The sequence below is a fragment of the Eleginops maclovinus genome, chromosome 3 (genome assembly GCF_036324505.1).
Source record: "Eleginops maclovinus isolate JMC-PN-2008 ecotype Puerto Natales chromosome 3, JC_Emac_rtc_rv5, whole genome shotgun sequence".
NCBI lineage: Eukaryota > Metazoa > Chordata > Actinopteri > Perciformes > Eleginopidae > Eleginops > Eleginops maclovinus.
In genome coordinates this window covers 23,804,611-23,821,024 of record NC_086351.1, presented here as the reverse complement: position 1 = coordinate 23,821,024, position 16,414 = coordinate 23,804,611, and the positions used below count along the sequence as shown (strand labels likewise).

Here is a 16,414-nt window from a genome sequence, read left to right as displayed (position 1 = left end):
TGCACGTGCTAACGTTAGCGTACGCCTGCTAGCTGGCCCGTTGTCGCCACCTCGAAATCTGATTGGTTAACGCCACAGTTTTGTTTGCGTTCACTTTAAGCTTACAGCCGCCCGCACTGTTGATTCTGAAGGCCTACGGGCAGACTTCTTTGACCCTAGCAACACATTATGGCTGAAATATGATTGGATAAAAGCTCTAACATAAAGGCCAGCCCTCCAAATCTCGTTCTGAGGCTGGAAGCAGCGCAGCCAAGACGAACGCTATAAAATGAAGAGAATAGACTATGGGGAATAATTTAATACGTATTTGTGGAAAAAATATATCAAAGTTTAATTTATATTCTGATGATGTTTAGGCCAGCAGAGAAGGCCTTGCTGGCCCTGACGGCCCACCACTGAGTTGAGGCAAAATATGTATTTTAACATCATAAATCGACTTGGCTTACTTCGCCGTAAACTCTCTCCCGACATTCCAAGTACAGTTGAGGCAGGCATTTCTGGCTGAAGTACTTGCGGCTCGGGATCTCGTACCTTGGGTCCAGAGTTTGAAGTAACTTTTTGAAACCCACTTTCTCCACAGTTTGGATGGGTACCATGTCCTTCGCAATGTGATGGGTTATAGCCTCCGTGATGTCTCTCCATTTCTTGCTTGTCCGCTCATAGCGAGTACCGGCAGCGAATGAGGTTTGTAGTGATGGCTGAAGCGATTGAGTGGAAGTCTGGCTTGTCTTTGGTCGAGCTCCTGGGCTGATTGCTTCTCGAATTTTGATGCAATCTGCATATTCTCGTACATGCATCGTTTTAAGGTGATTTAATAAATTGGTGGGGTTTCCACCTTTCGCTAAAACAGCACGGCGACACAATTTACATAAGATATTTTTTTGTTCGAGGTCGGAGATCTTAAAACCGAACCAGTTCCACACGACAGAGGTGCCCCCTTTCTTTTCCACCAATTCGTCATCCTGCACCTGGGTATTCTTTTCTGCCTGTTGACTCATCTTTAATTTTCAATGTCTTCTTTTTCTTCAATGTCTTCTTCTTCTTCTTGTTTTGGATCCACTATTGCTAGCACTACTTCCGCGCAGCAAAAAATGCTTGCAACGTCCGCTCATAAAAATAGGTCTACACTGTAAATCCTCAAATTGTGGCCGAGTGCTTTTATTTACTTAGGCTGCACATCGCACTGGCCTTTATTTGGGGCAGGCTTGTATATGTACCAGGCCTTTATTTGTTGCTTACCTTCTGTTGTATTGTATTACTTAAATCAAATAATGGGCATAATTACAGTAGGCTAATATCATTCACTGCATATGCAGTTATCGTTGTGCGTCTCACTGAAAAACCATTCCGCTCAAGCCAGCCCCTGCTTGCTAGAAGTTACGAAATCAGTCACGGGGGAAAATATTTCCAAAACTTTGTTCTAAACACGCTTTTATGCTTATCGCGGACAAAAAAAATTCAGTTTCACATCTACATTCATGATTCTACTAGACATCGTGATGTCCTAAAATAATGTCTTGATTTTGATCGTTTAAAGTTGCTTTCGCGTTGCCTGTGGAGTCTGGATTGTTCACACGTCTTGCATGCCCTTATAAGGAGCTCGTGGAGCGTTATAGTATGGAAATTAGGTGCACGAGAACTCTGTGCACAGCTGTTTTAGGAACAGACAGGCTGTTTAGGAACACGTCCAGGCATTCATTAATCCATCGGAGATCTGTTGTTAGGTTAATCTTCCGAAGCCCGTTTGAATATACTTCAGAAGACAAAGAATGTTCGAAAATGCGACCCAATATGAACGCCAATTTATGAATACCGCGGTATCAACGATATCTCAAAATTCACATCATGGCGCAGCACAATACCGGTTTTTACTATCATACCAGTATATCGCCCACCCCTACATCACAACAATCGGTGATCGGCTGAATTGTTTGCCAGCTGAGATGAAACACGTTGACTGATCGGACAGAAAATCTATCGGCAACTGAATTCAATTAACTCCTGATGTCGCTATTCACTAGCTGACTAGTCTCCGATAGCCAGGGCGCTCTGCACAGAGCTGTGTCAGCGCTGGAGAAAGGGCCGGCTGCACACATTACCATTCTGCCGGCTGTAGGGGAGAAAACTCTGTGGATGTTTCTCAGTCTTCAACCAATCTTAATCGGCTCTAAGTATAGTAACCAGTTTAAACGGTCACACTAAGATAGCAGGAGAGGAAGAGTATCGCACATGTCCAATGGCATTACACAGTCCACATCAGCTGAGTCAGGACATCAGATCACTAGTCCAACTTTTCACTGCTGATTTATTTGTCTTATGGTTGGTCATAGTAAACGGAATACCTTTGTGTCATTTGGTTTTATTTGGCAAATGGTTGACTGTGAAAAGACTTGGCAGGTTAATCTATATACTGAAAATAGTAGCTGGTGGCCATATTTACTTTTTTATAATGAAAAATGTGCCTCCTTGAACCTGAAAATTGTCAAGCATGAGGCAAATAATGTAAAATAAATTGTGCATTTCAACACTAAGACTATTATTCCCCCCGAGAGAAGCAGTGTAAGATGCTACTGGTTCATTTTTTAAGTAATAAAAACTACATTACTGTGAATGTCCTTTTAAATATATCGACATTTAAACATCATTTCCTTATTAAGTTTGCAAAATCAACCTCTTTGATGAGCAGGGCCTCTTGATAATGGATAATTATAATAAGACAGATATGACAAGATAGAATTGTCATTTACAGTGGTATGCAAAAGTTTGGGCACCCCTCTGAGATTTCATGACAATTTGCTTTTCCTTTATAATAGAAGATCACAGCAACAACATTTGTTTGAAAAGAACTTGTTGCCCACTGTAAAATTTGGTGGAGGATCTATCATGTTATGGGGCTGTGTGGCTAGCACAGGTACTGGAAAACTTGTTAAAGTTGAGGGCCACATGAATTCCTTACAGTACCAGGAGATTCTTGACAAGAATGTTCTAGAGTCAGTCACAAAGTTGAAGCTACGCCGGGGTTGGATTTTTCAGCAGGACAATGATCCTAAGCACCGATCAAAATCCACCAAGGAATTCATGCAGAAGCACAGGTACAATGTTCTGGAATGGCCATCCCAGTCCCCAGACCTTAACATCATTGAAAATGTATGGATTTATTTGAAGAAGGCTGTCCATGCACGGAGGCCAAGAAACCTGACTGAACTGGAGACGTTTTGTGTGGAAGAATGGGCCAAAATACCACCTGCCAGGCTTAAGGGACTTGTCTGTGGCTACAGGAGGCGTCTACAGGCCGTTATTGCAGCAAAAGGAGGCAATACTAAATATTAATGGAATTATTTCTTAGGGGTGCCCAAATTTATGCACATGCCTATTTTTGTTTGAATGCACATAAACATGTTTCTGTTTGACCAATAAAAGTTATTTCACTACTGAGATGTTTCTGTTACCATAAGGTATAACATATGTTAAAATGAAGTTGCTGCTTCAAAAGCTCAGCAAGTGACAAACTGATGCAGTGGTTTTCCTAAGGGGTGCCCAAACTTTTGCATACCACTGTATAAGTGGACTTTACTGAGTAACTGTTGGTTGGAACTAACGGTTGCAGTTCTGTCCCGCACCTAAATAAGGCCATGTGCTCACTACCAATACTTCAGGCAGTTTATATGGATGTTTTACACGAAGGCTATTACAACACAAGCATGAGGGGCACTGTCAGAGTAATGTACATTTCTAAGGGATAAAATGCACATTTTACTTTACTACATCTGTTTTACAGCTTTAGTTACCAGGGTTTTTTCTAGAAAAATATAGTATAAAGGCGCTGACGTTGTATGTAAGATATATCAATTCTAAAAAGAACACAACGCGGATATACAATATGGCGCTGTGGACGTAAACATTTATACCACAGGCTATAAGACTGCTGAACTTCTGAGCTGTGTGAATGTCTACTCACATCTGTTTATAGTACACACATACATATATATATATATATATATATTATACACATCTGCCATACATATCTGTTTATAGTACACATATCTATATATTACACATATCTGCCATATACATCTGCTATACATAATATATGCATCTGCCCATACCTCCTCATTCAACAGAGTAAAGTATTTAAATACTCTCAATGTATTCCACATATGTATATATTTCACATCCTCAAATCTTTACTGTTGTTATTGTAAATATTCTTCTCTCTTTTGCACTATTTTATTTATCTTTTGCACCATGTATGTTGAGTTGTTGGAGGAGCATGGGATATAAGATCTTCATTGCCAACATATACGTTGTATAAGCTGTGCATATGACCAATAAAACCTTGAAACCTTGAACAACAATGCAATGTCCGAGCTCTGTAAAAACAAACCTGTCTCTGCCATCTGCTGCTCTATTTGACATGATTTTTATATTTTGGAGTAATTATACAGTTGATGAGGGACAGAAATAACGGGGAAAATCTGCATTTTGGTATGAGGGCGCACGCCGGCAGTAATTTGGCGCCTGTTAGGCGGTTTGGAAAAAAACCCTGGTTACTTTATATATACTATATATTGACTATTACACAGAAAAAATTTGAAGAGCTGTTAAATAATACGTTTTGATGTAGTCTAAACTATCCAAAATTATTATAAGACAATGAGAGAGTTGAAAATTAATGTTAACCTTATTTTTATGTTTAAAATCCTTGTATATTTATCAAGCGTGAATATTTGCTTCTCTCTTAATTATTTGTTCTGCAATTAATACTTTCATCTTCATACTTACTGATAATACGTTTGGTAAGTACATTATAAAAGCAGGATTCTTACTTGTGTTTTTACATTGTAGTATTTATACTTTTGCTTTAGTAAAGGCTCTGAATACTTGCTCTTCCACTTATCAAAAGGCAGGAGTTCGGGGCTGCTGTTTAAAAGGCTCTCATGGAAAGTGTTCAACATCAACAGCACTTTATCATCGTTCGCTCCCCAAAAACTGTATTTAACAAGAATTGATTAGAGTGTGTGCATTAAGATATCTAAGCTTGATTGACAGCCTCTCCAAGCCCCTGGGACTAAGCCAATTAAATAACATTAGGAGAGAAAAATATGGTGGAATCACTTCTGACTTTCAAAGCTGGATAAATAAACGCTAAATTATATGGCTGACCTTAGCGGTGCTTTATTTCACTGCATATGCATATTGGAGATTAAAAAACACCTATAAATATTAATGTGGGGCAATTTCCAGGGTGCAAATAAGCAGTGCATTATCTCTGTGTGGGCTTAGAGTGGAATCAACCTGAGCCTCTTCCTTCACAGAGCAGGCCCCACTGACACACACTCAGAGCTGGACTAATGGAGTGGATAATACTCATTATGTTGGGAAACAGGCAGAAGGGCCATGAGTGAATTAATGTACAGTTAGTGCAAACACAACACGCTTCATTCATGTACTTATACTGCGGGAACACTTCCAGAAAAAGCTTTTAAAGTACTGTTTCAAAGACCAACCAGGCCATAGAGCCCCATTTTTAGTCACCCAGCATAATCTCTTGTCTCCCATTTCCAGTTTTAGAAAGCATGAAAAGTGATCTGATTTGTATACATATCCCATTTAAATAGAGGAGAGATTACAGGCACATCAATCTTGGCTCAGCCCCAGGGAATGAAGGAAAAGGTTACTAAATTTATCACTCTGCCTTCTGTTGCATGAGATTTAAATGCGAGAGTCGGAGTCTGACTGGCCGTCCTCTGAGGGAGAATGTAGCTCCACCTCTGTGTACTCTCACAGCAGAGAGACCATTAATTACACACACGCACACACACAGGGTGTCCTGCTCTCATGCCTGCCCACTAATGTAATGTAGCACCAAAACTGTGTTGACAGTAACGATGAGTTGCTTTCTCTCTTCTTGTTCTCTTTGGTGTCACCAGTGTAGTACTGGTGTTATTACTGGTGTTACTCAGTGTAAATGCGTGTTTGTCCCAGACAATCTTTATCCGTGACTGTTCCTCTGTTTCTGTTGGTGTGTCGAGGTTCTGTATATTATGTGGGACCTCACGGAGGAATTCCAAAGTGCAAAAAAGCAGCACAGCAAAATCTACCTGCATTTCTTCAAATTAAAGCTTTGAACGGACCTTCCACTCCAATGTTTGTCCGGTTTACGCTCTTCCTAGTGAATGATACCTCCCGCGAGTGTAAGTGCATGAGTTCTGTGAGTAAGGAGCGGAGCTAAAGAGTAGGGGGCGGGGCAAAACATTATTTATGACACATGAACTCTCTGCTGAGTGTTCTGCTGCCTTTCATATGATTATACGACAATCATTTCACCTTGTGGGCGCAGCTTCTGAATTTGCCCCGCCCAACCCCAACCCTCTCAAAAATCGTTTTCACGTTTGCTAACCATTGCAAACCCAGTTCCTCTGCTCCGACTTTTTCATTGCTCAGGCCCTAAACATCTGAGATTGAGAGCTGGTTGACTTAGTTATATAATGTTTGGTCTAACTGTCAAACTGGTGTAGCTTGCAAGCTAACCTCTGACACAGTAGTTAGTGAGAAATAGAGCATGGCAGCATCAGGTCAGCACTGTCAAGGCGCTTTGATAATGCAGATGTACACATTTGTGGAACAAAGTTCACTTAAGTGGATTCAACAGATTCACTTGACAAGGCTATTGCATTGAAATAAACAGATAATGCTATATTAATTAATATTGTTTGTGAAATCTTGTACTTTTTGTACACACATTAAACACCATCAACTCTGACAAGCTTTTACAACAGTAATTTAGCTTTTGGGATTAGAAAAGGCTAATGTGACTATCCTGAAAACCAAAAAGACCAATCAAAACCTGGCAATGCTACCGCTTTCCCTGTGAGGGAATTCAGATGAAAATAAGCTGAAAGCTTTAAATGATGCTCTTAAAAAGACATTGAGCTCCTTTACCTGTTTCTCACACTGGCCGTAGTCTGCACTCTGGTTTGGCTGGAAGAAGCCTGTTTCTCCATGGTTCTTGGCCATCTCGATCAGACCCATGCCCGTCCTCACTGTGGCATTACGGGCGTGGACAAACACCATCACCTGAGGCATACACAGACAGAAGATGAGGAGGTACACAACATTGAGACAACAAGTTCAACATTTGATGGCTAACATGTAAGACAACTGTAGACTCTCTCAACCCACCGTCATAGTGGTGCAGGAATGAGTGCTAAAACCTTAATATGAGTCAGCAATTTTTCTCAAAGTCAATGATTTATGATGATTAACCCCAAGATTAAGAGATTTACATAAAAAAAACGTTATTAAATACCCCACTGGTGAATTTCTGTAGCTTTTACAAGTCTTAAAAGTGGCAGATGCTAAAAGTGGTGTTATTATCTGGATATTATCCTGCTGCAAAACACCTGTAAACCTTTGTAACAGATATTATTTTACAATCTAAAATCAAATGGAAAAATCCCACTGCTTTTTGTTCTTTGTTTGTTTGTTTTTGCATTGCTAACTTCCAGATCAGGGAGCGCTACTCATAAGTTAATTGACCTTGAAACGCGAAACAATCAGATGACAGCTTAACAATAAACATAGGCAAGCAGGGGAGGTAACCACAAAAAAACTAGCTGTTTTCACTGCAAGGCTTTGCGCCTTACCTTGCAATGTGCAAAGAACAAATCATGTGAAGGCAGCTTTGGTCAGTAGAAATGACCATTGCTCTTTCAAAACAAATAGGAAATAGCAGATTATTATTGAATAATTGACATTAAAGACACTCCCATTTGCTCTCCATTCAACAATTTCAGGGGCACTTGGTAATATAAAAAAAAACGGAGAAGGGTGTAACAACAATCACGATAAAAGAGCATTAAACAAGTGTTACTATTACGTGTGAAAAGCCATGAAAGACCCTACTGATATTGTTTTTGGTGTCTTCGTATGGACATCTTTTATTAGACCAAAGCACACTGCACACACCTCCAGCAACCGGCTGTGTGTATGCTACAACACAGTGGGTCCGAAGAGACCACTGCAGCAAGCGTTATTTATTGAAGGTGTTTTATCAGCAACACTGAGCGCTGTGGAAGCATTGTCGGCAGTAACCGCCACTTCTCTGCTTATTAAACTTCTTCCTGGCAGCGTGCTTCCCACCAGGAGGGTGGTGGGAAAATAATAAAGGAAATTTCATCCATCAGATCCTCCCAGATGAAACTAATAAATGTCAGAGGCACTTCTTGACAATTTAATAATGAGTGAGTGGATCGTTGAAGAGTGTCAAGAGGGGGATAAAAAAAGGTGTTAGTGGTGAAGTAGAATTAGGTTAGTTTACAAAATTCTCATGGCTGCAGCAAGATACATTTTAAGTGCACCTCTGAGGGATATAATGGGCAAGAGAAAAGAAAAAATGCAAGAAAAAGAGTGTGTGTATGCGTGTGTGAACACTTGCTAAAAAGGGAGTTCAACTGCTGCAGCAGATGGGAGCTAAACGGTAAAGTCTGAATCCACAACTCTCATCCTCCCAGCAGACCTTCTGAGGCTGCAGAGTGGAAGCAGAATGAGCGTGGATGGGAGAAGGAAGGGGGAGGGTAACACTGAGGGAGATAAGGACGTCAGAGACTTCAGATAGCAGGTGTTCATTCCAAACAGTTTGGGAAAATGTAAACTGCAGGAGGTCCTACACGTGAAAAACTACATTGACCCTATTTTCTCATTCCTTCCTGTAAAATAAATCACAAGATCCTGTTAATCACGTGTAAACCCCTGCCCTGTTTACATTTCAGATCGCTCTTTGTTCCTGATTTTTCTTCTGTTCGACCGCTTCAATCCCTAAATCTCTGTCTTTTATCCATTCCCTGCTCCATCTGTGCAACAAAATGCAATGCCGCCTTTGTTGTTTTAGCGCCAATCGTCTTACAATCAACCAATCAGAATTTCTGAATCTTTGGACATTTGTCCAAAGTGGCATTTCTTTTTATAGATCTCAGTCCCTGTACTGTGATTTGCTTCATTTTAGTTGGGTCTGTTTCTTATATTTTGTAATGTTATTTATTTCTAATGTATTCATTTTTCTGATGTGTGTATGAAGCCCTTTGTAATTTAAATCATATATAGATAAAGCCTCCTTAAGTTATTATTGCAGTGTTCCTCTTTAGGTTCTTCTAGTCCTAACATTTCAGCCGAAAAATGATGAAGACGTATGACAGACATGAAGTACATTAATGCCACCTCGTTAAAAAGTCAAGGGAAGTAGAATACCTGAAGTATTCATTTTGAGTATCAACATTGAAAAAGAACACGATCTATGTAAGATGTCCTCCTCCTTAGGTCACACGCTTCCTGTAAGGTTCTAATTGTGCAAAAGAGCCCTTACCTGATGCCCGTTTTTAACCTGCTCCAGAACTTTGTTGTAACACACCTCCTCCATGTCATGAAGCTGCTGGATCTAAACAGGACACAGAATTACAACAAATATGTATTACTTAACTGTTTACACCGTTTTTACTCTGAGATTGATGAATTGCAGACACATGCAGTTTTAAACTAAATTATATCTGAATAACTTGTGTGGTGTAGCAGTCATCCTTCTTAAAATAGTTCCTAAAATTGATATTAAGAACTAATACACCTGTGCATGATAAATGTACAGGGTCATAGAGGTTTGGAAACACTTCATCCTCTTCGTGTGTTTACCTTGTTGGTGGATTTGACGCCAACAAAGGTCTGTCCGAGGGGCACGGGTCTGAAGCGACTGTCGAAGAAAAACAGGCCGATGTAAGGGTTGACGTGCAGGAAGGAGGCCACGTCCAGGTAGTTGGGCAGCGTGGCGGAGAGTCCCAGGATTCTGATCATACTCTGGGTGGATTCCACCTAAACATCGGAAACAACAGAGTCATGATGACACCAAACTCTATCCTATGCATAGGAGAAGGAGATACAATACATCTGCTGAGATAGCTCAAGGCAATGTTGGGTAAGAAAAGCTCAGATTAACTTAGGTCACGTTCACACCAGCCTCGTTTAGCCAGGTTGAATCGAACCCTGGGGCGTTAAACCCATTGGTGCGGTTGGTTTGGGTTGGTGTGAACGCAGTCCGACACCTTTGATGTGAACTACACAACCGGACTCTGGTCCGCCTAAAAGAGGTGGTCTCGGACCGCTTGCTATTGAGCTCTGGAGCGGGTCATCCCTGAACGCAGTCCGCACCAAAACATAGGAAGCGTAGTATTTTGTGTCACAACACCGCGGAGGTCTTCAAAATCTTAAGCAAAAGAATGATGCAGTCATAATGGATTTAACTGGAGTGTTGAAGAGTGTCGTGTAAAAGTAAAAAAGTTCCCGTCAACAATACATAAAATAATCTGATCAGAGCCTCCTGTCGTCGGTGAAACCTCCTCCTTGCTGCAGAACGTCTCATTATATGTGTTATTATGTTTTTTAACGCACGTTGTCCGATTATATAACCATATGCGCCGCAGGCTAGCGTCTGTTGATATGCTCTCTAGATTAAGAGCAGCATGAAAGTAACCTGCCGATGCTCCATGGGGGGCTCCGGTAGATTTGCGTTCTTACCCACTAATGTCTGACCAATAGATGAACAGCATTTCCGTGCAGATGACTTTTGTTCACAGTTTATAGTCTGTTTGAGGTTTGCCTGTGTCAACGCAAACCGAACCTTCTTTTAAAATGAAACGTCTGGTGCGCACCAAAGAAGCAGACTATTAAATGTTAATGTGACTTTAGAGGATTTAGGAGACCCTTTTTGGGGTTACCTCTCCTGTAATTTGTTGTATAGGTTTTTGTGCTTTTGTGCTTTCGTTTACAAAGGCTAAAATCCCTGTGCGTTTCTCTCTCACCCACTCCCCCACTGCCTGAAACGCCTCCATTGTACTCCTTTCTTTACTTCCCTAATATAGTGACATCCCTATGTAACACTTGATGTGATGGGCTCAAGCAGGGACATTTTCAATAGTAGTAGTATGACAAAGTTAACATCTTTGTCACAGTAGGGAATACTAATATGAACCTCAATATTTGCATACTATTTCTTCAAGTAAAAACACCTAGGTAGGGTTGTTCCATTTGTAAGTCATTCTTTTGTTTATCATGCAGGGCTATTTTATAGCATTTCATTTCATTCAAATTTCCATCAGTAAACTGTGGTATTCCACCACTTATACTAAGTTTTACATTTAAGAAAATTAAAAATAAAATAGCTTTAGATCTGCTGCACTCTTATGTTGGTACCTTCACACATATGAACAACAACAACTCAGCTCCTTCTGCTTAGAATCTGCTGTAAGCTCATGGCGGCTATAAAGGCAGACCACCAGCCCCTCACTGTCTACCCAACTGAAATGTGATGCATTGATTCTGCTGGCCTTGATGGCATCTCCGATTGGGGCTGGATAGGGTTATATGGGTAGCTGAGTGAGGTCCAGACTAACATCTTCAATCTGTGAATGGCCCAAGCAGCTGTCCAAAAAACACTTCCATTATGGTGGAGGCTGAGCCTTAATGATATCCGCTCTGCAGCACTCACCCCCATCATCACGAAATGCTTTAAGATGCTTGTCCTGGCTCATCTCAAACCCTGCGTTCCACCTACACCTTCCACCAGAACAGGTAGACATAGTATGCCATCTCTATGTTGCTACACTCTGTCCTCTCCCTACTGTAAAACAACAATATGAGATCATTTTCTTTTCTTTTCAGTTTAGCATTCACCCATCAGCACCTGTAAACTATCCCTCTACATCAACACCTCCCTCTGCAACTGGATTATGGGCTTCCTCCCCAACATTTCCATTAGTTCCCGATAGGTTAAACAATCAAAACTCCTCAACCTTCACCCTGAACACCGGCGTCCCACAGGGCTGTGTGCGTAGTCCTCTGCACTACTGTATCTTCACCTTAGCCTGTGCACGGTTACAATACCATCATCAAGCTGACACACAACACAAAAACCTTATTCTCAACAACAACAAGAACAAAGTGCTCATTTTGAGCTTCAAGACGACCAATGCTGGCACTTTCTTACATCAACGGGATGGACGATGAATATTTTGATCTTCTGGAAGAGACCGAGACATTCCATCTGTCTCTTCTGATAGCTCTTGCACTATCGACTGCAACTTCACCAACTTCATCACCGCATATTAGCTACCACTCACTGTTCAATTAAATATTCCACTTTATATCACACTTCTCTGGAATTTCCTGTTTGATGCACTTCTAGTTCAATGCTAAACTGCCTTTCGTTGTCTCAGTAGCTGTATTCTCTGCAATGACAATAACATTGAATCGAATCGATTCCAAACTTTGTCAATATGAGATAGCTAACTGGGTTAAATTACATTAAATATAAGGAACATGTTAAATTTAACATTGATATGCTTTCCCCCCCTAATTATTTTCAATTACTTTCCTGCTTTGTTTCTGTCAAGCTCCCAACAACACAAAAAGTGAAAACTTTAAAGTTGAAAGTAAAAAGCCTTCCAAGAAAGGGGGGGACTACACCGTCTGAGCCAATGGACATGTCTTCCGAGGAAAACACAAGTACATTATAGAAAGTGTGTCCATGGCTTTGGGGTCTATGTCTTTGACTTATTCAATATAGTTAGTGATCTTGCTCCTATACTGCATGTCTTTATTTTGTCTTTGAAACCTGAAGAAAATTCAATATGTCGTGTACCAAAACGTGGGTGAGAGGAAAGAAACGAGAAGTGTGGGGGGGGGAGTCCCTATCGGTGAGCCTCCTGCTGGATGTGACAGGGAAGATTGGTAAGGCCTTTAATGTGATGCAGTACCTGTCAAAGCATCCCATCAAGATAAGACCCAACCAATCCCTGCCAAAGGAGCGGGACTGCACTACACATCCACACCACCACCACTCCACCTCACACTGCAGATGTCCGGCTCACCTAAAGAGTCAAACACTCTGCAGGGTTTATTTTACTGTGCCTTTATGGTTATGCAACTACAAGCTTAACTGCTTCTGTAGAATCCACTTTTCAGTGAGGTCTGTGGCATCATAAAACGATATGGCAACATAAGGTGATTGTGATTAACTGCTGAATTTACAATAGCCCCGAGGAGTGGGTAATGAGCTGTAACTAAAGTAATAGGTCACAATATTAAAATTAGACACTGTGGTGACCTGTGCAGTCCTCTGTAGCTTTGCACTGGGGTCCATGTAGTTCCCAAAGCCACGTAGAAATGAGTAAAGTATTTCTCAGTAGATTGACATCCACACCTGCAACACGGGACATTTTTAACCCTTTATAGAATCTTATATTCCGACCAACTCACAGCTGATTTATACCTCTATTATTAACGACGCCTTAGCTCTGTGAAGTGTTTTCAGCCCTTGAGAGCATTCACTTGTTTGCAACTCCAATATTATTATTATTATTATTATTATTTCCAATGAGCAGTACTTTATTCCACTGTAAAGTATTTAATGTTACATTATGTTCTTGGCTTATCTGCCTATATTTTATATGTATATAGCAGGGGTGGGGTAAATAATCAATACAGCGTAGTATCGCGATACTTTGCGTGGCGGTATTGTATCGATACACGGACGCCAAGTATCGATATTTTATTATATCAACTATTCATATTGCAAATCCAAATGAAAGTTTTTGGTAACAATTGCTTTTTCAATCCACTAGACGGTGCTGAGCTTTTTCTTGTGCGGTCATGGCCATGGGTAAAGTCAGTGGGATTGGCAGGAAGTCAGAAACGCGCCATATTGCAATATATCGTATCGAAATACTTAGCATATCGTAGAATCACAATACTATCGTACCCCTAGTAGTTTGGGAGTCGCAATGCTTTCGTATCTTTGCTTGAGTATCGCGAAATGCAGAAGTATATAGACTTCTGCATTTACTTGAACAATGGTCCTGCAACATTTCTTGAACCATATTATTTCTGTATTTTCAATTTTCTGTGGAACAAGCTGAAAACTCTGACGGGCAAAAAATGTTAGCAAACTTGATTTGTTTGCACATCCCGGGTTCATCAGAGCCTTATCCGTGAAAGGAGCTGCCTTTAATGATGCAACAAGAAGAATGAAATCTGAGAAGCTAACAAGCTAAAATAGGGTCAACTAAGGGGAGCTGCATAGCTGGTTAGAACACTCATTTAGTTCATTGTCAATATGAAAATATGATAAAGAAGGCTGGTCTCAGGGCTTGGAAGTTACCTAAAATAAAGAGAGGTGGGAACAGAACAACACACTGGTTTTAAAACCTTGATATTTGTTACTCTGGCTCATTAACATTCATCAAAAACCCTTAGAAACGGATTTTTTTTTTTATTCTTTGGACATTAAAAATCAAAGTCAAGCACCCAACTATAAAAGGCACAGCGTTTGTAGAGCGACATTAAAGGCCTTTGTAATAAAGGTTAGATGGACTTTATCTTGAATGCAGTGCATAATTGGTAGCAGTACAACCAGCCAAGGAAAAGCAGTTCAAACCACCATAGCTCTTCCAAGTGAAACATCAAAGTGATAACTGGCCTTGGTGCTAAACATTTGCATAAAAAGGGGGACAAATATCATTTAGTTTACAGGGATTTCCATATTAATGTGTCTGAAGACGTCAACTTAAGCACCTAACGCATCAGAAGCAGTCGTCGTAATTCCTTCAGCACAATCAATTATAGCAGCCTGTCAGGTGTGGCAATAATGGGACAGAGAGAGATGAACGTGGAAGGGATTGGAGGAGGGGGGTGGGGGCTACAAGGCGTGCTGCTGGCACCCCGTCTCCGGTTGGAGGGCGGACTATGAGCTGTTTACAAATTCTCACACAAAGACAAACAGAAACACGCTGCTTCTGTGCCAGTCACATTGAGAAAGAATTTGTGTCAGAGGAGTACTCGTACATGTACAGTGACATAATCCTACAACGGTAGCAGCATTAGGTGCAGGTTGAATCATTCTGTGTGTGTTATCCACTCCTTGTACAAGCTTGTTATTCTTAAAAGAGACAATTGCTGCTCTCTTTTCCACAACCCTGCTTTCACAGTCTCAGTGAACATGTTCAAACTGCCGGCAGTACACCTTGGAGAATAAGTGGGATATGTGTTCTTGTTAACCCTGAGCAGAGCCAAACCAACAAGAATGTATCTACTGACTAACAGGTATTGTGTGTGTATACAAATGATGTTATTCCTCCGAGCCATTGTTGTATGATGGCTATGAAAAATGGTATGGAATGGAATGGTACTCATCAACAGTGTTGAAGTGAAGAAGTACTCAGGTCCTTTACTTAAGTAAAAGTACAAGTACTATGGTCTTAACATACTCCTGTCCTGATATTAAAATGTACTTAAAGTAAAACTAGTCATTCTGCACAATGCCCCATTCTAATGTCAATAGCTAAAGTATTACCAGCTAAATATACTTCAAGTATCAACAGTAAAGGTACTTGTTTTGGAGAATGGATCTTAATCTTACCAAAGTATTATTACTATGGTTATTATATTATCCTGTTTTTATACATGAAAGAGCATTTTAGAATTGTAGTTTGTCAATGTGGACCAAAGTTAGATACTTGAAATACGTGTAGATTAGGAGTACCGCATTATACCGTATCAGTGTATCAAGTGTTCTTATACAACCTAGTGACTGTGAGTGTTAAATACATTTAGTGGAGTAAAATCTACGATATTTGCCTCTGAAATATAGCAAAACAGAATTAAAAAGTAGCATTAAATGGAAATACTCAAGTAAAGCACAAATATGGCAAAAGTACAATACTTAAATGTAAGTGGTTACTTTCCACCACTGCTCACCAAACATAGATTATTCTGCCACTGAAAATAGTTCCCTTGCGTTTGATAAATGTTAGCTATAAGCTAGCAGTTTTAGTGCATATCCTAACCCTGTTTGAAAATTAAATAAAACATGGAATACTGGATATTTATAATTGAACCTTTTTCTATTCCATGCTCCTGTTTTCCCTTTATTTTTCTTACCCTTCCTGCCCTCCTGCCCTCCTTCCATATTTCTGTCTTTTTCCTCCTTATCTTGAACCTCATCCTTCTCCTGCATCAGTGTGTTCTCCTTCAGCTGCTGTTCACAACTTTGCAAGAAATCCCTTTCTGCTCTTAACAACCACGCACATTTTCTCAAGAAAATTTTGTTTGTGATCTCTATCTCTAACAGCACTGAATCTAATGACTTGTTGATGTTAGAAAATATTGATTCGACCACTCTCCATTTAAAAAAGAGATCCCCGTTTATCTTATCTTATCATTTTCAGTTGACCACGGCACTTTTTTTATTACACTATGTTATTTTCAGACGCAACTTTCTTTCTCAAACCTGACAAATCCTAATATGCCGTCTACAGGATTCATTTTATCTACAGAGTACATTTATTTTAGATTAATGTGAGCAGTGTGCAGGCTT

The 16,414-nt window shown here is 40.3% G+C and overlaps 1 protein-coding gene across 1 annotated transcript in view; it reads right to left on the bottom strand.

Moving 5' to 3' along the window:
* The window catches only part of ascc3 (activating signal cointegrator 1 complex subunit 3), a 161,917-nt gene that overhangs the window by 64,144 nt on the left and 81,359 nt on the right, over window positions 1-16,414 (bottom strand). Inside the window, 3 exon segments of the mRNA XM_063879474.1 lie at window positions 6,943-7,077; window positions 9,362-9,433; window positions 9,682-9,858. Coding sequence (XP_063735544.1) covers window positions 6,943-7,077; window positions 9,362-9,433; window positions 9,682-9,858 — 384 coding nt within the window.